The sequence below is a fragment of the Cherax quadricarinatus genome, chromosome 20 (genome assembly GCF_038502225.1).
Source record: "Cherax quadricarinatus isolate ZL_2023a chromosome 20, ASM3850222v1, whole genome shotgun sequence".
In the NCBI taxonomy this organism is placed as follows: domain Eukaryota; kingdom Metazoa; phylum Arthropoda; class Malacostraca; order Decapoda; family Parastacidae; genus Cherax; species Cherax quadricarinatus.
The window spans coordinates 3,284,305-3,308,964 of record NC_091311.1 but is presented as its reverse complement, the minus strand read 5'-3'; the positions used below and the strand labels follow the sequence as shown (position 1 = coordinate 3,308,964).

Here is a 24,660-nt window from a genome sequence, read left to right as displayed (position 1 = left end):
GACGATGCACCATCCCCCCAATGAAAAGCAGGGGTGTCACTAGCACGTTAAGAGACCATACAATAAGTGTCAGGGGCCCGAGACTGTTCAACTGCCTCCCAGCACACATAAGGGGGATTACCAACAGACCCCTGGCAGTCTTCAAGCTGGCACTGGACAAGCACCTAAAGACAGTTCCTGATCAGCCGGGCTGTGGCTCGTACGTTGGTTTGCGTGCAGCCAGCAGCAACAGCCTGGTTGATCAGGCGCTGATCCACCAGGAGGCCTGGTCACAGACCGGGCCGCGGGGGCGTTGACCCCCGAAACTCTCTCCAGGTAAACTCCAGGTATCAACTTTTCTGTACTTGACTGAAGAAGCCTACTGTGTAGGCAAAACGTTTCACAATAAAGATACCTAACTGTTGCATATGTGTCTTACCTAACAACCTGTCGGTATTTTATACCATTTTAATGTTCAATCTGTCAGACACTGCAACACAAGGGTATCTTGGTACAGACCTGCAATCAACTTCGACAACTTCCACTAGTGAGAGGGGCTGGATTTGAGAGGGACCTGACTTCTCAACATCTGAGTTCTTACCTCTCCTAGTGGCCTACGTCTCACCTCTTGGCGCTATAAAAAGCTCCATCCTGTCACTTCTTCTCCATATTGTTTCATACTATGGAACAATGCTCTTCTCCAGACTGAGGGACTGACCACCTCAAAACTTTAAGGGTGATGGACTGATTGCATCGTCTTCAAGTATCTTCTGCTTCTATCAACTTTTCTGTACTTGACTGAAGAAGCCTACTGTGTAGGCGAAACGTTTCACAATAAAGATACCTAACTGTTGCATATGTGTCTTACCTAACAGCACTAAGAAACTCCTCACTCCTCGGCTAATTGGGGCTCTTTTGTTCCCAAGTAACAGTTCAAACACAGATGGAAGTGTCATTGAAGATGAATTTCATGGTTTTGAGGAGTTTGTGACCAAAAACAATGCCCAGGAAACCAACCTGAAGGAAGGGAGGGAAGAAAGGAAGGAGACCATCAACCTAGGATAATTAAAAAAATTCAGACAGTGACTTATTTCCATGTGGGTTGGTAGGGTGGGTAGAAAGGGATGGGTGTTGACCGGCAGTGAGGGTGGTGAGTGGAGGTGTTATTTGTCATTGTGACACTAATTAGGCTGGTAAGTAAGTAAGTAAGTAAGTAAATTTATTCAGGTATACACAATACAGTTACATAGAATTATCATACATAGCAGCATATGTGTAGAGAACCTAGGATAACCCAAAAAAGTCAGACAGAGTGACATTTCCATTGGGGTCCTTTAAATAATTTACCGAATGGACGAGGTGGTGACTCAGCATATTTACAAGTCCACCCCCGCACAACAACTACGAGCTTTACAGAAGCTGTAGCAGTTCTGGGAAGTGTCCAGTGACTTTATATGTGTATATATGTGATAGAAAAATAGTAATAAGCAACATTTTTTATTGTTGGTTTGTGTAAACATGTTTTGTAAACAATATAATAACTGTTTGTGCGGTTACTGTGTAGCAGACAATAAGTGAATATACATTCACTATACCTTATATTGGTCTCACAGGCCAGAAAAGTTACTTGAAGGAAAGAAGGAGGGAGGGAAGATTGGAAGGAGGGAAGGAAGGAAGGAGGAAAGGAAGAAAGGAGGGAAGGAAGGAGAGAAGGAAGGAGAGAAGGAAGGAGAGAAGGAAGGAGGGAAGGAAGAAGGGAGGGAAGGAAGGAAGGAGGGAGGGAGGGAGGGAGGGAAGGAGGGAGGGAAGGAAGGAAGGAGGGAAAGTAGGTAGGAAGAGATGAGAGGATGGAAGGAAGGAAGGAAAGAAGGAAGGTAGGTGTGTGGGGAGGAAGGGATGTGTTGTGGAAGGCAGTGAGGTTAGTGAGTGGTGGTATGATGCATCATTGTGACACAAGACACACTGGTGACTCAGCATATTTACAAGTCCACCCCCACACAACTACAAGCTTTCAGAACCTCTTGTAGTTATAGGAACCTGTCCAGTGACTCTATATGTGTATATATATGATAGAAAAATAGTAATAAACAACATTTTTTTATTGTTGGTTGTGTAAACATGTTTTGTAAACAATATAATGACAGCAAAGTTTGTGCTGTTATTGTGTAGTATACAATGAGTGAATATATACCAAATAGTCTTTATATTGCTCCAGAGGCCATAAAAGTTACTTGAAAAAATAAAATATTAAAAAATAAAAGAAGAAAGTAGAAAAAACAAAATAAACTATTACCGGGTGACCGGCAGTCGGCGATGTTGCCGTATGCGGTTCAATTTCTGTCAACTTCATGTCTCCATATCTCGGTAAGTATTGATGTCAAAAAAAAATTTTTATTAGCCTATAAAATTTAGAAAAAAAACTGTCTTTTCGTAAGAAAAAATAATGTTTTTTTTTTTTGAATATTTACCGACCCTGAGAACAGGTTTGGGAGAGGGCCTGCTGACCCTGAAAGTGTTAAATGTAATAGAATATTATGTGTAGGTGGGGTGGCCTGGTATGGTAGCCCATCTGACTACCATACATACCTCACTCGATTTCTTACAATAAATACTACTTATCTCACCCTAGATTAAGACTACAAATATTTTAAGGTAAGTAATGAGTGCAATATGTGTGTATTTTACTTTTTTATTGTTTTTAATGCCTAGTTCTATTGCTAACTTAATATATGTTAGTGTAAACTTGCTATCTAGTATTTGTGTGAATTTATAAGGGGAAAAAAGGGTGTTCCACTTTACGGGGATTTCCGCTTTATGGCGGTATCCTGGAACATAACCTGCTGTATAAGTAGGGCCCTATTGTATTACATAATTTACAAAATTGTTAAATTGAGTACATATGTTGTATTTTTAGGTTATTCCAGCTGGGTTGTGTAAAACAATGCATGTGTTGTATTTGCAGGTTGTTCCAGCTGGGTTGTATAAAACAGTGCAAGTGTTGTATTTGCAGGTTGTTCCAGCTGGGTTGTATAAAACAGTGCAAGTGTTGTATTTGCAGGTTGTTCCAGCTGGGTTGTATAAAACAGTGCATGTGTTGTATTTGCAGGTTGTTCCAGCTGGGTTGTATAAAACAGTGCATGTGTTGTATTTGCAGGTTGTTCCAGCTGGGTTGTATAAAACAGTGCAAGTGTTGTATTTGCAGGTTGTTCCAGCTGGGTTGTATAAAACAGTGCAAGTGTTGTATTTGCAGGTTGTTCCAGCTGGGTTGTATAAAATAGAACTGACCTCCACTAATGATGAGTCATCAATAAATGAAGAGGAAGAGGCTGACTCATCAAAAATCAACAGGAACTGTGTACAAAACTCGTCATATGATAATAACATCATGATAACAAATGAAGATAATGGTGATGAGAAGGCCTCATCACCTCTGAAACACTGTGATAACTCACTGTCAACAGTTGTAAAAGATAGAAATTGCATACCTCTCAAAATACCTTGTAAGAGGAAAGTGGAAGATTCCATTGGTTCATTTTCACCAGCTTCTGATGAAGGTGATGAACATGAGGTTCTGATGAATAACTGTAATCAGTCATTATCTGTGTGTGTTAATATGAGTGATGACATTGCAGCTCAAAATGACAGTGATCATGTGATGAGTGTGATGAAGCAAGACAATAATGTTGTAAATCAAAACAGCAGATCAGTGACCTTACGTGGTAAACAACACATTGTTCTGACAAGTGATGAACATCAGGAACACAGTGTTCTGACAAGTGATGAACATCAGGAACACAGTGTTCTGACAAGTGATGAACATCAGGAACACATTGTTCTGACAAATGATGGACATCAGGAACACAGTGTTCTGACAAGTGATGAACATCAGGAACACAGTGTTCTGACAAATGATGAACCACATCATGAACATAATGTGCTGACAAATGATGAACAACATCAGGAACACATTGTTCTGACAAGTGATGAACCACATCATGAACACAATGTGCTGACAAATGATGAACAACATCAGGAACACATTATTCTGACAAATGATGAACATCAGGAACACAGTGTTCTGACAAACGATGGACCACATCATGAGCACAATATTATGACAAATGATGGACCACATCATGAGCACAATATTCTGACAAATGATGCATCACATCATGAACATAGTGCTTTGACAAACGATGCATCACATCATGAACATAGTGCTTTGACAAATGATGCATCACATCATGCTTTGGCAAATGATGTATCACATCATGAACATAGTGCTTTGGCAAATGATGCATCACATCATGAACATAGTGCTTTGACAAATGATGCATCACATCATGCTTTGACAAATGATGCATCACATCATGAACATAGTGCTTTGGCAAATGATGCATCACATCATGACCATAGTGCTTTGACAAATGATGCATCACATCATGACCATAGTGCTTTGACAAATGATGCATCACATCATGACCATAGTGCTTTGACAAATGATGCATCACATCATGACCATAGTGCTTTGACAAATGATGCATCACATCATGGCCATAGTGCTTTGACAAATGATGCATCACATCATGACCATAGTGCTTTGACAAATGATGCATCACATCATGAACATAGTGCTTTGACAAATGATGCATCACATCATGATCATAGTGCTTTGACAAATGATGCATCACATCATGACCATAGTGCTTTGACAAATGATGCATCACATCATGGCCATAGTGCTTTGACAAATGATGCATCACATCATGATCATAGTGCTTTGACAAATGATGCATCACATCATGATCATAGTGCTTTGACAAATGATGCATCACATCATGAACATAGTGCTTTGACAAATGATGCATCACATCATGATCATAGTGCTTTGACAAATGATGCATCACATCATGATCATAGTGCTTTGACAAATGATGCATCACATCATGACCATAGTGCTTTGACAAATGATGCATCACATCATGGCCATAGTGCTTTGACAAATGATGCATCACATCATGGCCATAGTGCTTTGACAAATGATGCATCACATCATGACCATAGTGCTTTGACAAATGATGCATCACATCATGATCATAGTGCTTTGACAAATGATGCATCACATCATGACCATAGTGCTTTGACAAATGATGCATCACATCATGATCATAGTGCTTTGACAAATGATGCATCACATCATGACCATAGTGCTTTGACAAATGATGCATCACATCATGATCATAGTGCTTTGACAAATGATGCATCACATCATGATCATAGTGCTTTGACAAATGATGCATCACATCATGATCATAGTGCTTTGACAAATGATGCATCACATCATGACCATAGTGCTTTGACAAATGATGCATCACATCATGAACACAAGGTGCTGAAAAATGATGAATTATTCTATGAGAAAATTGCTTTAACAAATGATGAACCACATCATGAATGGACTGGTCTGACAAATATTGAACACATTCCTCTATCATACTATGAATCATATGATAAATATACTGCACTGACAAATATTTCTCATGCTGTAGCATATGATGAATCATGTGATAAATATACTGCACTAATAAATATTGCACATACTCTAACATATGAACCACATCATGACTGGACTGCTGTGAAAAATGTTGAACATGTTCCACTAGCATATGATGAACCACATCATGAATGGACTGCCCTGACAAGTGTTGAACATGTTCCTCCAACATACAATGAATCATATGATAAATATACTGCACTGACAAATGTTGCTCATGGTCTAACATATGATGAACCACATCATCATTGCAATGTTCTGACAAATTATGAATCATACTATAAAAAAAATACTTTAACATATGAACCACATCATGAATGGACTACATTGACAAACGTTGAACATGTTCCTCTAACATATGATGAACCACATCATGAATGGACTACCTTGACAAATGTTGAACATGTTCCTCTAACATATGATGAACCACATCATGAATGGACTACCTTGACAAATGTTGAACATGTTCCTCTAACATATGATGAACCACATCATGAATGGACTACCTTGACAAATGGTGAACATGTTCCTCTAACATATGATGAACCACATCATGAATGGACTACCTTGACAAATGGTGAACATGTTCCTCTAACATATGATGAACCACATCATGAATGGACTACCTTGACAAATGTTGAACATGTTCCTCTAACATATGATGAACCACATCATGAATGGACTACCTTGACAAACGTTGAACATGTTCCTCTAACATATGATGAACCACATCATGAATGGACTACCCTGACAAACGTTGAACATGTTCCTCTAACATATGATGAACCACATCATGAATGGACTACCCTGACAAACGTTGAACATGTTCCTCTAACATATGATGAACCACATCATGAATGGACTACCCTGACAAACGTTGAACATGTTCCTCTAACATATGATGAACCACATCATGAATGGACTACCCTGGCAAACGTTGAACATGTTCCTCTAACATATGATGAACCACATCATGAATGGACTACCTTGACAAACGTTGAACATGTTCCTCTAACATATGATGAACCACATCATGAATGGACTACCCTGACAAACGTTGAACATGTTCCTCTAACATATGATGAACCACATCATGAATGGACTACCCTGACAAACGTTGAACATGTTCCTCTAACATATGATGAACCACATCATGAATGGACTACCCTGACAAACGTTGAACATGTTCCTCTAACATATGATGAACCACATCATGAATGGACTACCTTGACAAACGTTGAACATGTTCCTCTAACATATGATGAACCACATCATGAATGGACTACCCTGACAAACGTTGAACATGTTCCTCTAACATATGATGAACCACATCATGAATGGACTACCTTGACAAACGTTGAACATGTTCCTCTAACATATGATAAACCACATCATGAATGGACTGCCTTGACAAATGTTGAACATGTTCCTCTAACATATGATGAACCACATCATGAATGGACTACCCTGACAAACGTTGAACATGTTCCTCTAACATATGATAAACCACATCATGAATGGACTGCCTTGACAAATGTTGAACATGTTCCTCTAACATATGATGAACCACATTCTGAATGGACTGCCCTGACAAATGTTCAACATGTTCCTCTAACATATGATGATCCATATTGTGAACACAGTGTGCTGACAAATAATGAACCACATGAGCATAATGTTCTGACAGTTGATGACCTACATGAGTATAATGCGACAAATGATGAACCACATCGTGAACACAATGTTCTGACAAATGATGAACCACATCGTGAACACAATGTTCTGACAAATGATGAACCACATCGTGAACACAATGTTCTGACAAATGAATTAGATTATGAACACACTGTCCTGACAAATTATGAACTTCATGAACACAATGTGCTGACAAATGATGAACAGCATCATGAACACAATGTTCTGACAAATGATGAACAACATCAGGAAGACAATGTGCTGACAAATGATGGACCACATCAGGAAGACAATGTGCTGACAAATGATGGACCACATCAGGAAGACAATGTGCTGACAAATGACGAACAACATCAGGAAGACAATGTGCTGACAAATGACGAACAACATCAGGAAGACAATGTGCTGACAAATGATGAACCACATCAGGTAGACAATGTGCTGACAAATGATGAACCACATCAGGTAGACAATGTGCTGACAAATGATGGACCACATCAGGAAGACAATGTGCTGAAAAATGATGAACAACATCAGGTAGACAATGTGCTGAAAAATATTCAACCAGATCATGAACACAATATTGAAAATAATGACAGCACTTACTTGAATGTAACAAATAGTTCACATGCTGGAGGTACACCTGCTGGAGGTACACTTACTGGTACATGTGCTGGAGGTACACTTACTGGTACATGTGCTGGAGGTACACCTGCTGGAGGTACACTTACTGGTACATGTGCTGGAGGTACACCTGCTGGAGGTACACTTATTGGTACATGTGCTGGAGGTACATCTGCTGGAGGTACGCCTGCTGGAGGTACATTTACTGGTCCATGTGCTGGAGGTACACATGCTGGAGGTACACCTGCTGGAAGTACACGTGCTGGAGGTACACGTGCTGGAGGTACACCTGCTGGAGGTACATTTACTGGTACATGTGCTGGAGGTACATTTACTGGTCCATGTGCTGGAGGTACACGTGCTGGAGGTACACCTGCTGGAAGTACACGTGCTGGAGGTACACATGCTGGAGGTACACGTGCTGGAGGTACACCTGCTGGAGGTACATTTACTGGTACATGTGCTGGAGGTACATTTACTGGTACATGTGCTGGAGGTACATGTGCTGGAAGTACATGTGCTGGAAGTACACGTGCTGGAGGTACACGTGCTGGAGGTACACCTGCTGGAGGTACATTTACTGGTACATGTGCTGGAGGTACACGTGCTGGAGGTACACGTGCTGGAAGTACACGTGCTGGAGGTACACGTGCTGGAGATATACATGGAGAATCTTTGCTCATAGATTCTGATGCATTATTTACAACTTCTGGAATAAGTAGTTTAACTACCCACATCAGTACTAATAATAGTACTCGGATAAATGAAAATGACTCGACTGGAATAAGACAAACACATAGGCCACAAAAAGTTAGAAATTTATTTACCAGTGGAAACAAGTTACTCAAATGGCAGAAGGCTGTAAAATGCTCAGGTTTTGAAAATGAAAATAAAGTCATAACTGATAATCCAGAACAGTCTGTAAAGTTTGACTTAGAAAATATTATCACTCTTCCTTCAAGGAGTGTAAAAAAAAGGAAAATTACTTCACAGGATGACAAGGAGAATGTTTGTCCTTCATTGTTATGTGAAGACAATGTTCCAGTTGAGTCCAGCAGCTTATGTAGATCACAAGTACGACTAAATTCTGCAACTAAGACATCATCAAAGCAAGTGCCCCCACGGAGTGATATAAGTAACCTAGTACAAATTAAGGATCTGAAAAGGAAACATGCAATTGAGAGGTCAAGACTGTCATGCTCACACTCTGAAGAACATGCAACTAAAAAACACAAGCAGTTGTCTGCCAGCACCTGTGTGAGGAGGAACCCAGGCCGCGCTCACAAACGCAAGCACTATGCTGAGCACCAAGTTCCTGATGATGATGAATACATATGTAAGTGAACCTTAATATATCTCATAGTATATAAGTACCTCTGTACAGGAGGGCCCCACTTGTACAGCAGGTTAGGTTCTGGGTTACTGCTGTGAAGCAAAAATCACTCTAAATGAATCATAACATTTTTTCACATGCAAATGCATATAAAAGCCTGATAGCATGTTTACATTGTCATATATTAAGTGAGCAATATAGCTAAGCCTAAAAAATTCATGTACAAAACACACATTAATTTTATCCTTAGCTTATAGTGAGTGATGAATATATTTATTGAAGGAAGTCTAAATAAAAGAAGAATGGGTATAGTTGAAAACTGCTGTATCAGGAAAATGCTGTAATGTGAAGTGCTGTAAAGTGAGGCCTGCCTGTACATAAAGTGGTACATGTAATTTGATAATAACCAGCACAAATTACCTTCACTTTAGGAAAGTGAGTAACAACATTTGACAGCAAAGTCATATCTTCATTTTACTAAGCAGGGAAACTATAACTACTGCAATATAGAATTACACTCATTTTTTCTTAGCTACTTTTAACTGCACTAGCTTGTATCAGTAGGAAAATAAGAATGTGTGATATGTTAATAATAATAATAATAATAATAATAATAATAATAATAATAATAATAATAATAATAAGGGAGACTACTTCCCTGTGAAAGTAGGTCTTAGACAGGGATGTGTAATGTCACCATGGTTGTTTAATATATTTATAGATGGGGTTGTAAAAGCGGTAAATGCTAGGGTGTTCGGGAGAGGGGTGGGATTAAAGTATGGAGAATTAAATACAAAATGGGAAGTGACACAGTTACTTTTTGCTGATGATACTGTGCCTATGGGAGATTCTAAAGAAAAATAGCATAGATTAGTGGATGAATTTGGGAGTGTGTGTAAAGGCAGAAAGTTGAAAGTGAACATAGAAAAGAGTAAGGCGATGAGGGTATCAAATGATTTAAAGAAAAATTGGATATCAAATTGGGGAGGAGGAGTATGGAAGAAGTGAAGGTTTTCAGATATTTGGGAATTGACATGTCAGCGGATGGATTTATGAAGGATGAGGTTAATCATAAAATTGATGAAGGAAAAAAGGCGAGTTGTGCATTGAGGTATATGTGGAGGCAAAAAATGTTATCTATGGAGGCAAAGAAGGGAATGTATGAAAGTATAGTAGTACCAACACTCTTATATGGGTGTGAAGCTTGGGTTTTAAATGCTGCAGCGAGGAGGTGGTTGGAGGCAATGGAGATGTCCTGTCTAAGGGCAATGTGTGGTGTAAATATTATGCAGAAAATTCGGAGTGTGGAAATTAGGAGAAGGTGTGGAGTTAATAAAAGTATTAGTCAGAGGGCTGAAGAGGGGTTGTTGAGGTGGTTTGGTCATTTAGAGAGAATGGATCAAAGTAGAATGACATGGAGAGCATATGAATCTGTAGGGGAAGGAAGGCGGGGTAGGGGTCGTCCTCGAAAAGGTTGGAGGGAGGGGGTACAGGAGGTTTTGTGGGCGAGGGGCTTTGACTTCCAGCAAGCGTGCGTGAGCGTGTTAGATAGGAGTGAATGGAGACAAATGGTGTTTGGGACCTGGTGAGCTGTTGGAGTGTGAGCAGGGTATTATTTAGTGAAGGGATTCAGGGAAACCGGTTATTTTATATAGCCGGACTTGAGTCCTGGAAATGGGAAGTACAATGCCTGCACTTTAAAGGAGGAGTTTGGGATATTGGCAGTTTGGAGGGATATGTTGTGTAACTTTATACATATATACTTCTAAACTGTTGTACAGTAGGGCCCCACTTATACGGCGGGTTAGGTTCCAGGCTGTCGCCGGAAAGCAGACATCGCCGGAAGGCAGAACGCCATTTTTTTCCATTTATAAATGCATATAAATGCCAGACAACAAGTTTACACTAAATTATATTAAGTTAGTAATAGAACTAGACATTAAAAACACACACAGTAAAATACATTCACAATAAATTCATTACTTGTCTTAAAGTATTTGTAATCTTCATGTAGGGAGAAAGGTGAGTAGTACTTATTTGTAGGAAGTCAGGTGCAGATACCCAGGTGTAGGTAGCACTGGCTCCCTGTCTCATACTTAATATACGATATTTAAAACATCCCAGAGAGGTAAAATACACATACAGTACACTCATTATTTACCTTAAAATATGTGTAGTCTTAATATAGGAAGAGAGGTGAGTAGTATTTATTTGTAGAAAGTCAGTGTAGGTAGACGGTAGGTGTAGCCCGCCTGGGCTACACCTACCGGCTACCTATACTGTGGCCCAGAGCCATATTATTAACACCGACATGCCTTGTTCACTGAATTTAATCATTTCTAACAACTACCTTTAGATGCCATCATAAACAAAGGTAGAAGTAATGAATAATTCATGCCGAAAATTGTAAACAAAAGCGGAGTGAGGGAGTGGCTGAGCCAAACGCAGATTCATAAACGTTTTCTCTGATGGCTGAGCAGAGAAAACGTAATGTTGTCCCTCCACCCGGCTACCACACAGCTCCACAAGTATTATTATCAGAGCACACATAAAATTGCAATAAATGCCAGACAACAAGTTTACACTAACTTACGTTAAGTTAACAATATAAATAGGCATTAAAAACACAATAAAAGGTATGATATGCACAGAGTACACTTATTACTTACCTTAAAATATTAATATTAATGTGTGAGAGGTGAGTGGCAGGGTGTTTATTGAATAAAATCAGAATGGCACACCATCATCCTCTAACTTGGCACTTAAAGCAAGAGGCTTACGACTTCTCTTTTTATTACAGCTAACCTTAGACGCAATCGTCAGTGAGAGCCAACTAGTTAACGAAAAGTAAACGAGAGAGAGAACGAGATACAGAATTGAGACAATGTAAGAACACAAACTGAACAGGTAGTGGATGATCACTTGGTCAGGCGAAATAAATGCATATTAATATGTGTCTACTTTTAGTTCATTCACGTCCATTTGTAAGAGTTTTTAAAACATTTACCTCAATATTTTTTTATTTTAATAATAATTACCTCACAATACAAATACAGTGGTCCCTCGTTTTTCGTAGTTCCCTGCAATCGTAAAATTCGCCAATCATAGGGGTATTTTCGTATAAACATGGACTCACTTTTCATAGGTTGACTCGCGAGTCATAGTTCGTCTGGGATGCGTACCCACGGCATGAGCCAGGGCGGCAGCCAGTCTGGCATTGTTTACCAGTGAGCGAAGGTCCCCTCACGTGCTCCAGTGAAATATTTCATAATATTCCATTTATTTTAGTGCTTGCAAGTACAGTGGACCCCCGCATAACGATCACCTCCGAATGCGACCAATTATGTAAGTGTATTTATGTAAGTGCGTTTGTACGTGTATGTTTAGGGGTCTGAAATGGACTAATCTACTTCACAATATTCCTTATGGGAACAAATTCGGTCAGTACTGGCACCTGAACATACTTCTTGAGTGAAAAAATATCGTTAACCGGGGGTCCACTGTACTAAATAAGCTACCATGGCTCCAAAGAAAGCTCCTAGTGCCAAGCCTGTGGTAAAGAAGGTGAGAAATATGATTGAATTTAAGAAAACCATCATTGAACAATATGAAAGTGGTACAAGTGTGGCCGAACTGTCCAGGATGTATAAGAAACCCTACACAACCTTATGTTCCACAGTGGCCAAGAAAAATGAAATAAAGGATGCGGTTGTTGCAAAGGGAGTAACTATGCTGACAAAAATGAGATCACCAGTACTGGAAGAGGTTGAGAAGTTATTATTGGTGTGGATAAATGAGAAACAATTAGCAGGAGATACTCTTATGACTTCGTTTATTTGTGAAAAGGCTAGGCAGTTGCATGAAGATTTGGTAAATAAATTGCCTGCAAATAGTGATGATGTGAGTGAATTTAAGGCCAGCAAAGGCCAGGACACAAGCCTATGAAAGACAGGCTGACGCTAATGTTCTGTGCTAATGCTAGTGGTGATTTCAAAGTGAAGCCATTACTAGTGTTCCATTCTGAAAATCCCAGAGTGTTCAGGAAAAACAATGTTATGAAGAGTAAATTGTGTGTGTTTTGGAAATCTAATAGTAAGGCATGGGTCACGAGGGAAATTTTCGTCGAGTGGTTCAATGAAGTGTTTGGCCCTAGTGTGAAGGAGTATCTCCTGGAAAAGAAATTGGATCTCAAGTGCGTGCTGGTAATGGACAATGCACCTGCTCATCCTCCAAACTTGGATGACCTAATTTTCGAGGAGTTTGGGTTCATCACAGTAAAGTTCTTGCCCCCAAATACCACTCCTCTCCTCCAACCCATGGACCAGCAGGTTATTGCAAACTTTAAAAAACTCTACACAAAAGCAATGTTTCACAGGTGCTTGACTGTGACCACAGACACTCGCTTGACCCTAAGGGAATTTTGGAGAGAACACTTCAGCATCCTCCACTGCATAACCCTTATAGGTATGGCTTGGGAGGGAGTGACTACCAGGACTTTGAACTCTGCCTGGAGAAAATTGTGGCCAGATTGTGTCGACAAAAGGGATTTTGAAGGATTTGGGACTGACCCTAATGAGCCTATGTCTGTTGTAAAATCAATTGTGGCACTGGGGAGTTCCATGGGGTTGGATGTGAGTTTGGAGGATGTGGATGAATTGGTGGAAGACCACAATGAAGAGCTCACCACTGAGGAGCTGCAACAGCTTCAGCAGGAAGAGCAACACATCGCAGCTCAGAATCTTGGTGCAGAGGAGGAGGAAGAGAGATGGAAGAAGGTGCCTTCTTCAGAAATTAAAGAGACTTTTACTATGTGGGGTAAAATGGAAAGCTTTATGGAGAAACATCACCCTAACAAGGTTGTTGCAAGCCAGGTTGGCAACATGTACAGTGACAAAGTCTTGGGCCATTTTAGGGAAGTGTTAAAGAGACGCCAGAAGCAGAGCTCTCTCCACAGTTATTTTGTGAGACAGGACTCCAGTGACTCTCAAGGTGGTCCTAGTGGCATTAAGAAACAGAGAAGAGAAGCAACCCCAGAAAAGCAAATGGTACCTGAGGTGTTGATGGAAGGAGATTCCCCTTCCAAACTATAAACAATTCACTCTCTCTCTCCTCCTCCAGTCTCCCGTACACTAAGAAGAATCTCTAATAAAGGTAAGTGTTATGCTGTTAATGTTTCATTCATCATTTCCCATTGTATTGTTTATGTACTACATGTATATTTCATGTTAAGAATTTTTTTTGTTTTAATACTTCTGGGTGTCAGGAACGGATTAATTGTATTTACATTATTTCTTAGGGGGAAAATTGATTCGTAAATCGTAAATTTCGTTTATAGTAACGGCTCCAGGAACGGATTAATTACGAACAACGAGGGACCACTGTACTCTTACATTGTGTACAAGTTGTACAAGTTAGTTCAGAATAAACAAACAGCAACACACCATTTTTAGAGTGAATAATAATAATAATAATAATAATAATAATAATAATAATAATAATAATAATAATAATATATTATTAATAATGATAATAATAATATTAATAATAATATTATTATTATTATTATTATTATTAATAAAAAGCACTAAACCCACAAGGGTCATGAATTGCTATATATAGAGTAAAGGCATACAAAAAGAATATTTTTCTACAGTTACCCCCCAGTGTTTGACTAGAGAAAACATAATTCTTCCGACACTACCTACACAGCTGCTTTGTAAACAAATCTCATATTTACATCAGTTTTTATTCTGTGAGTGTATGTATCATGTTTATATGCTATGTAATGGGTTTCATATATAATTTTGAGGAAAATATCATAGATGTATTAATGAAAATGCCTATATTGATGTAAAATAAGACATTTAGTGTGCCCAAGAGTGATTGTTATTAAGTAGTATTGGCGTCATGAGTAGAGAGAGACTTAGCGATTTTAATGTGTACCTGCACACCAGCACAGTGTGTAAGTATATTTAGGTACAGGTACACATAAGTATAATTATCAGAGTACATATAAAATATGCAGTAACTTTAAAACACTTGAAATTTTGGAAAGTTTCCTGACATAATAGATGTGGTCACGGAAAATGTAAACGAACCGGGTGGGGGGGGGCGCTGTATTTGAAAGACCGCTTGCTGTATATCAAATTTTGGTCATAATTTGACATCGCCATATTAGTGGAACGCCATAAGGCAAAACGCCATAAAGCGGGGCCTTACTGTATTCTGAGCACCTCTGCAAAAACAGTGATTATGTGTGAGTGAGGTGAAAGTGTTGAATGATGATGAAAATATTTTCTTTTTTGGGGATTTTCTTTCTTTTTGGGTCACCCTGCCTCTGTGGGAGACAGCCGACTTGTTAAAAAAAAAATAATGGTTTTATTATTATTATTATTATTATTATTATTATTTGTGTAGTAGTTTAGATAAATAGAAAAGACAGTGTGAAATAATAGAAGAATGTTGTTGTGAGTATTGTGGTTGTTGTGATTGTTGTTGTGGCTGTGAGGTTGAGGCTGCTGTAGTTATTGTGGTTGTTGTTCTTGGTGTGGTTCTTGGGGTTATAATGAATATTGATTTTATAATGAATACTAATGATTTTATTTCTTTGTAAAGGTTACAGTGTGTAATTACTATTTTGATTTGCTAAGTACAAAGAAAGCCATTATCATGCTGGGGCATTTCGGATTGTGGTTATTGTAGTTATGGTTATTATGGTTGGTGTAATTATTGTGGTTGGTACATTTGTGGTTGTGGTTGCTTTGATTACTATGGTGGTTGTAGTTCTTTTTATTGAGGTTGTGGTTCTTTTTATTGAAGAGGTGGTTATGGTTATTGTAGTTGGTCTGGTTGTTGTGGTTGCTGTAGTTCTGACTGAGGTTACTGTGGTTGTTGAAGTTATGATTGTGTTAGTTGTTGTAGCTGTTGTGGTTGCTGAGGTTATGGCTGTTTTAGTTGCTGTGGATGTTGTGATTGCCATGGTTTTAGATGCTGTGGCTGTTGTGATTGCCATGGTTTTAGTTGCTGTGGCTGTTGTGGTTGCAGTTATGTTTGTGTGGTTGCTGTGGTTGTGACTGCAGTTGTTTGTTGTGTTTGTGAATGTAGTTGCTGTGATTGCTGGAAAACTTGTGGTTGTGGTTGTTGTGGTGTGGATGTTGTATTGTAGATATTACAGATGTAGTTGTTGAGGTTATTATGGTTGTTAGTAACAGTATTTTGGACCAGTAAAAACAGTGATAATGTATATATTATATATATATATATATATATATATATATATATATATATATATATATATATATATATATATATATATATATATATATATATATATATATATATATATATATATATATATATATACAGTGGACCCCCGCATAGCGATTTTAATCCGTGCAAGAGGGCTCATTGTTATGCGAAATGATCGGTATGCGAATGAATTTTCCCCATAAGAAATAATGGAAATCAAATTAATCTGTGCAAGACACCCAAAAGTATGAAAAAAAAAAAATTTACCACATGAAATGTTAATTTTAATACACACAAACTGAAAAAGGCATGCACAATTACATGACACTTACTTTTATTGAAGATCTGGTGATGATTGATGGGATGGGAGGAGGGGAGAGAGAGTGTTAGTGTTTAGAAGGGGAATCCCCTTCCATTAAGACTTGAGGTGTCGAGTCCTTTTCTGGGGTTACTTCCCTTCTTCTTTTAATGCCACTAGGACCAGCTTCAGAGTCACTGGACTTCTTTCGCACAACATATCTGTCCATAGTGGCCTGTACCTCTCGTTCCTTTATGACTTCCCTAAAGTGTTTCACAACATTGTCAGTGTACAGGTTGCCAACACGGCTTGCAATAGCTGTGTGAGGGTGATTTTCATCCATGAAGGTTTGCACTTCAAGCCACTTTGCACAGATTTCCTTAATCTTTGTAGTAGGCAACTTCTTAAATTTCTCTCTCCCCTCCTCTGAACCAGTTTCCTCAGGTCTGGCCTCTTGCTCTTGAAGTTGATCTATCAGCTCATCAGTGGTTAGTTCTTCATTGTCCTCCTCCACCAACTCTTCCACATCCTCCCCACTAACCTCCAACCCCAAGGACTTTCCCAATGCCACAATGGATTCCTCAACTGGCATAATCCTCTCAGGGTTAGCCTCAAACCCTTCAAAATCCCTTTTGTCTACATATTCTGGCCATAGTTTCTTCCAAGCAGAGTTCAAGGTCTTCTTAGTCACTCCCTCCCAAGCCTTACCTATAAGGTTTACACAATTGAGGATATTAAAGTGCTCTCTCCAAAACTCTCTTAAGAGTCAGTTGAGTTTCTGAGGTCACTACAAAGCACCTTTCAAACAGAGCTTTTGTGTACAGTTTTTTGAAGTTTGCAATAACCTGCTGGTCCATGGGCTGCAGGAGAGGAGTGGTATTAGGAGGCAAAAACTTCACCTTAATGAATTTCATGTCCCCATAAAGTCGCTCTGCCACGTCTGTAGGATGACCAGGGGCATTGTCTAACACCAGGAGGCACTTAAGTTCTAATTTCTTTTCAGTTAGGTAATCTTTCACATTGGGGGCAAATGCATGGTGTAACCAGTCATAGAAAAAGTCCCTAGTGACCCATGCCTTACTGTTTGCCCTCCACAGCACACACAAATTCTCCTTGAGGACATTCTTTTGCCTGAACGGTCTGGGAGTTTCAGAGTGATACACTAATAAAGGCTTCACTTTGCAATCACCAGTAGTAAGCCTGTCTTTCATAGGCTTATGTCCTGGGAGTGCCTTTTCCTCCTGAGTAATGTAGGTCCTGCTTGGCATTTTCTTCCAAAACAGGCCTGTTTCATCACAATTAAACACTTGTTCAGGTTTCAATCCTTCACTGTCTATGTACTTCTTGAATTCCTGCACATATTTTTCAGCTGCTTTGTGGTCCGAACTGGCAGCCTCACCATGCCTTATCACACTATGTATGCCACTACGCTTCTTAAATCTCTCAAACCAACCTTTGCTGGCCTTAAATTCACTCACATCATCACTAGTTGCAGGCATTTTTTTTAATTAAATCCTCATGCAACTTCCTAGCCTTTTCGCTTATGATCGCTTGAGAGACGCTATCTCCTGCTAGCTGTTTTTCATTTATCCACACCAATAAGAGTCTCTCAACATCTTCAATCACTTGCGATCTTTGTTTCGAAAACACAGTTAAACCTTTGGCAAGAACAGCTTCCTTGATTGCCTTTCTGGTGCCCACAATAGTAGCGATGGTTGATTGGGGTTTCTTGTACAACCTGGCCAGGTCGGCGATACGCTCTCCACTTTCATACTTATCAATGATCTCTTTCTTCATCTCTATTGGAATTCTCACCCTTATTGCTGTAGGGTTGGCACTAGAAGCTTTCTTGGAGCCCATGGTCACTTATTTTCCAGATAAAGCACCGAAAACACTGTAATAATACGAAATATTCCGATTGTATGCTTGGATGTTACCGCAGAGGCTGGCTGGTAAACAATGGCACGGGCGGCACATGTGAGGCTGGCTGAGGGCGCACATTGGACGCATCTCGGACAAACAGCGGTGAGCGGGTTTTTAAGCGGTATGCGAGGCAAAATTTTTGCGATTAAAGCAAGCGGTATGCGGATTAATCGTTATGTGATGCCAACGGTATGCGGGGGTCCACTGTATATATATATATATATTTTTCACATCAGCTGTCTCCCACCAAGGCAGGGTAGCCTAAAAAAGAAAGCATTTTCACCATCATCTTTGAATCCCCTCACAAAATATTACCCTGCTCATACTCCAACAGCTTGTCAGGTCCCAAAAACCATTTGTCTCCATTTATAACGAACTTGTTTAGTATTCTGGTAGCGGGGAGTTAATGATACGTCTTCGGAGGCTTGTTCATTTATTGTTAATGTCGTGGTGGGTTACACAGGCTTGTGTGTTTGTGCCCATGGCCCGGGCAGGGCCATCCCATGAGAGAGAGCTGGGAGGCCTTGTGTCTTCCTGCTAGGTCGCTGTGTGAGTGAGGGAGAGGCATGGGCCGGCAGGCTGGCGTGCCTGCGGGAGGCCTGGCTACAGAGGGCAGCACCAGCATGGCGCGAAATATGAACTAAGCTGGCAGACAGCATGGGCTGTCTGTGCAGACAGTACAGGCTGTCTACATACGCTCGGCCACCTACCGCGCGTCGTCCCGACGCGACAATACTGGTGGTAAAAGAAACTCGGTCTCTCTCTCATAGGAACAGGGCACAGAACACAAAATAAAAACATATATATACATATGGACACGGAAAAGAAACTTCCTACAGGGAGGGAAGAAAAAACATGTGGGGTGTGCTAAACATCGTGGTCAAAGGCAGTGAGCGTCGAAGGGCATCACTGCACGCCTTCCTGCGTCTGGACATACTGCAACACGGGAGACATCGCTGCTGACAGACAGCATGGGCTGTCTGTGCAGACAGTACAGGCTGTCTACACATTCACTCCTGTCTAACATGCTCACACATGCCTGCTGCATGTCCAGACCCCTTGCACACAAAACCTCTTTTAGCCTCTCCCTTCATCCTTTCCTAGGATGACTGCTACCCTTCCTCTACAGATTTATACACCCTTCATGTCATTCTATTTTGCTCCATCCTCTCTAAATGACCATATCACCTCAATAACCCCTTTTCAGCCCTCTGAAAAATACTTCTAGTAACTCCACACCACCTCCTAATTTCCACACTACAAATTTTCTGCAATATTTACACCATTGCCCCTAGACACCACATTTCCACTGCCTCCAGCCTCCTCCTTACTGCACCATTCACAACCCATTCTTCACACCCACATAAGAGTGTTGGTGCCACTATACTCTCATACATTCCCTTCTTTGTCTCCATGGTTAACGTTTTGTTGTCTCCACAGACACCTCAGTGCACCACTCACCTTTTTTTCTTCATCATTTCTGTGGTTAACCTCATCCTTTGTAAACCCAACTGCTGACAAATCTACTCTCATATATCTGAGCACATTCACTTCTTCCATACTCCCTCCTTCCAATTTGATATCCAAATTTTCCTTACCTAAGTCTTTTGATACCCTCATCGCCTTTACCCCTTTTCATTCTACCTAATGCCTCATGCACCTCCCCCCTCCCTACACACATCCAGCTCATCTTCACTCTTAAAAGATGTCATACCTCTTGGCCAATGCATGAAATTATTGCCTCCCTCTTTTCATCGTCATTTAACAGGTCCTCAAAATATTCCTGCTATATTCCCAATACCTCCAAGCCCCTACCTACTAACTCCCCTATTTTGTTTTTAACTGTTAAATCCATTCTTTCTTAACCTACTTATCTCGCTCCAAAATATTTTTTTATTCTCAGGAAAATTTGTTAACAGCACTTTACCCACTCTATCATTTGTTCTGCTTTTGCACTCCCTCACCTCTCTCTTACTCTCCATATACTCCATCCTTCTGTAAAAATTGACATTTTTCTCTTTTATCACACCCTTTACCTCATCATTCCACCAATCACTCCTCTTTCTTCCTGCACCCACCCTCCTATAACTACAAACTTCTGCTCCATATTCTAATACTACCTTTTATGAAACTATCTTCAACCCCCACACTACCTATACTCTAATTAATCCACCTTTCTCCCAATAGTTGCTTATATCTCACCCTAACTTCCTCCTCCCTTAGTTTATAAAGTTTCACTTCTCTCTTACTTGCTGTTGCTGTCTTTCTTTTGCTCCATCTACCTCTTACTCTGACTAACTACAACTAAATCATTATCCGATAGTATATCTGTTGCCCCTCTTTAGACATTCACATCCTACAGTGGTACCCCGAGTTTCAAACTTTCTTCATTCCAGAAGGCTGTTTGAGTGCTGTTACCGAACGAATTTGTTACAATAAGGAATAATGTAAATTATATTAGTCTGTTTTAGACCTCCAAAAATACACTTACAAATGCACTTACAATAATACACTTACATAATTGGTCATGTTAGGAGCAGTTCAAAACTTGGGGTACCACTGTACTTTCATTATGTGCTATATCATATCTTGTATACTTATTTATCTTCTTTTTCTTAAAATATGTACAGTGGAACCCTGATTTTCGTCCGCTCTGGTTATCATACAGTTCAGTTTTCGACCACTTTTTTTGGCGAATCTTTTCCCCTGTTTTTGCACATCCCCACTCAGAAATCGTCCATACCAGACGCGTCCGCCTGCCCATGGGACGCGGTTGCTTATACGTTTGTGACTCAGTCTGCCATTGTTACTCGTTCAGTGAGCATCACTCAGTGCGCTCATCCGAAACATTTTGTAATAATCCATTGTTTTTTGTGCTTGCAACTGCTAAATAAGCCACCATGGGGCCAAGTAAAGTTTCAAGTGCCAGCCCTTTGGTAAAGAAGGTGAGAAACACGATAGAATTCAAGAAAGAACTTGTAGAAAAATATGAAAGTGGCATATGTGTGGCCGAGCTCGCCAGGATGTATGTGAAGTCCAAAATCAATGGTCAGTTCCATCCTGGCGAGGAAAAAAGAAATCAAGGAAGCTGATGTTGTGAAAGGGGTAACTGTGTTAATGAAACAGAGATCGCAAACAATCGAAGATGTTGAGAAGTTGTTGGTGTGGATCAACCAAAAACAGTTAGCTGGAGACAGTGTTGGGAGGCGATAATTTGTGAAAAGACAAGGCAGTTGCATGCAGATGCTGTAAAGACAATGCCTGGAATGAGTGCTTCTCTTAGTGAGTTTAACCCCTAAATGGTCCAGACGTATATATACATTCACTACCCCAGTGCCCCGAATATTTTGAAAAATAAAAAAATCGTTTTTTTAATGAAAATAAAGAGCACATTTTTCTAAGTGTTATAGGATAAAAAAAATTAGGGTCGGTGCTTACAGAGATATGAGGCTGAGAAGTTGGCACTGGATGCTCACGTGACAGCAACATCAAGTCCTGCCGCTTGCAGAAGTGTTGCCGATATACTTTTTTTCTATTTTTCATATTTTATATAATTTTTATGCTCTGATAATTACAATTTATAGTAGTTCTTGTCATTTCATAACCAATCTTTGTTCTGACACTAGTATTAGTTACTGAAATTGTACTCACATTGTCACAAACACTGACAGGTGGACAGTTACACCTGCCTTGGACATTTACTATTGTCTTGTAATGTATACAAAGTATTTATAGGTCCCAGCAATGTTTTGGATATGTGGAAGTATATAATAATAATGAGGAGGAGGAGGAAGAGGAGGAGGAGGAGGAAGGGGAAGAGGAGGAGGAGGAAGAAGAGGAGGAGGAGGAGGAGGAAGGAAGGAAGGAGGAGGAGGAGGAAGGAAGAGGAGGAGGAAGGAAGAGGAGGAGGAGGAGGAGGAAGGAAGGAGGAGGAGGAGGAAGAGGAGGAGGGGAAGGAGGAAGGGAAGGAGGAGGAGGGGAAGGAAGGAGGGGAGGAGGGAAGGGGGAGGAAGGAAGGGGGAGGAGGAAGGAGGAGGAGGAAGGAAGAGGAGGAGGAGGAGGAAGGGAAGGAGGAGAGGAGGAAGGAAGGGAAGGAGGAGGAGGAGGAAGGAAGGGGGAAGGAGGGAGGAGGAGGAGGAGGGAGGAAGGAGGAGGAGGGAGGAGGAAGGAAGGAGGAAGGAGGAGGAGGAGGAGGAGGGAAGGAGGAAGGGAAGGAGGAGGAGAGGATAAGGAGGGAAGGAGGAGGAGGAAGGAGGAGGAGGAAGGGGAAGGAGGAAGGGGAAGAGGAGGAGGAGGAGGAAGGGAAGGAGGAGGAGGAGGAAGGAGGAGGAGGAGGAAGGAAGGAAGGAGGAGGAGGAGGAGGAGGTAGGGAAGGAGGAGGAGGAGGAAGAGGAGGAGGAAGGGGAAGAAGGAGGAGGAGGAGGAGGGGAGGAAGGAAGAGGAGGAGGAGGGAAGAGGTGAGGAGGAGGAAGGAGGAAGGAGGAGGAGGAGGAGGGAAGAGAGGAAGGAGGAGGAAGAGGAGGAGGAAGGAAGAGGAGGAAGGGGAGTAAGAAGGGGAAGGAGGAGGAGGGGAAGGAGGAAGGGGAAGGAGGAGGAGGAGGAAGGAAGGGGAAGGAGGAGGAGGAGGGAAGAGGGAAGGAGGAGGAGGAGAGGAAGGGAAGAGGAGGAGGAGGAGGGAAGGAAGGAAGGAGGAGGAGGAAGGAGGAGGAAGGGGAGGAGGAAGGAAGAAGGAGGAGGAGGAAGGAGGAAGAGGAGGAGGAGAGGAGGAAGGGAAGGAGGAAGGGAGGAAGGGAAGGAGGAGGAGGAGGAGGAAGGCAGGAGGAGGGAAGGAAGAGGAGGAGGAGGAGGAGGAAGGGGAAGAGGAGGAGGAGGAGGAAGGGGAAGAGGAGGAGGAGGAGGAAGGGGAAGAGGAGGAGGAGGAGGAAGGGGAAGAGGAGGAGGAGGAGGAAGGGGAAGAGGAGGAGGAGGAGGAGGAAGGGGAAGAGGAGGAGGAGGAGGAAGGGGAAGAGGAGGAGGAGGAGGAAGGGGAAGAGGAGGAGGAAGGGGAAGAGGAGGAGGAGGAGGAAGAGGAGGAGGAGGAGGAGAAGGAGGAGGACGACGAGGAGGAGTAGGAGGAGGAGGAGAAGGAGGAGGAGGAGGAGAAGGAGGAGGAGGAGCTGGAGGAAGGAGGAGGAGGAGGAGGAGGAGGAGGAGGAGGAAGGAGGAGGAGGATGAGGAAGAGGAGGAAGAGGAGGAGGAAGAGGAGGAAGAGGAGGAGGAAGATGAGGAGGAGGAAGATGAGGAGGAGGAGGAGGAAAAAGGAGGAGGAAGGAGGAGGAGGAAGGAGGAGGAGGAAGGAGAAGGAGGAGGAGGAGGGAAGAGAGGATAGAATAAGAAGGAGGAGGAGGAGGAGGAGAAGGATGAGAAGGAGGAGTAGGAGGAGGAGGAGAAGGATGAAGAAGATGTAAGAGGAGAGGAGGAGGAGAAGAAGAAGAGAGGAGGAAGGAGGAGGAGGAGAGAGGATAAGGAGGAGGAGAAGGAGGAGGAGGAGGAGGGAGGAGGAGGAGGAGGAGGAGGAAGGAGGAGAGGAGAGGAGGAGAAGGAGGAGGAGGAGAGAGGAAGGAGGAAGGAGAAGGAGGAGGAGGAGGAGGAGGGGAGGAGTGGAGGGGAGGAGGAGGAGGAGGAGGAGGGAGGAGGAGGAGAGGAGGAGAAGGAGAAGGAGAGGAGGAGGAGAAGGAGGAAGGAGAAGGAGAGGAGAAGGAGGAGGAGAGTGACATAGATGGAGGAAGGAGGAGGGAGGTGAGGAGGAGGAGAGGAGAGGAGGAGGAGGAGGATGGAGAAGGAGGAGGAGAAGGAAGGAGGAAGGAGGAGGAGGAAGGAAGGAGGAAGGAGGAGGAGGAAGAAAGAAGGAGGAGGAGGAGGAGGAGGAGGAGGAGGAGGAGGAGGAGGAGGAGGAGAAGGAGGAGGAGGAGGAGGAGGAGGAGAAGGAGGAGGAAGGAGGAGGAGGAGGAGGAGGAGGAGGAGAGG

General features: G+C 41.6%; 1 protein-coding gene across 1 annotated transcript in view; it reads left to right on the top strand.

Moving 5' to 3' along the window:
* Positions 1-4,250: 4,250 nt before the first annotated feature.
* The window catches only part of LOC138852974 (uncharacterized), a 225,844-nt gene continuing 205,434 nt past the window's right edge, over positions 4,251-24,660 (top strand). The window contains exons 1-2 of the mRNA XM_070086858.1: positions 4,251-4,267; positions 4,360-9,188. Coding sequence (XP_069942959.1) covers positions 4,251-4,267; positions 4,360-9,188 — 4,846 coding nt within the window. The remainder of the gene's footprint in view (positions 4,268-4,359; positions 9,189-24,660) is intronic.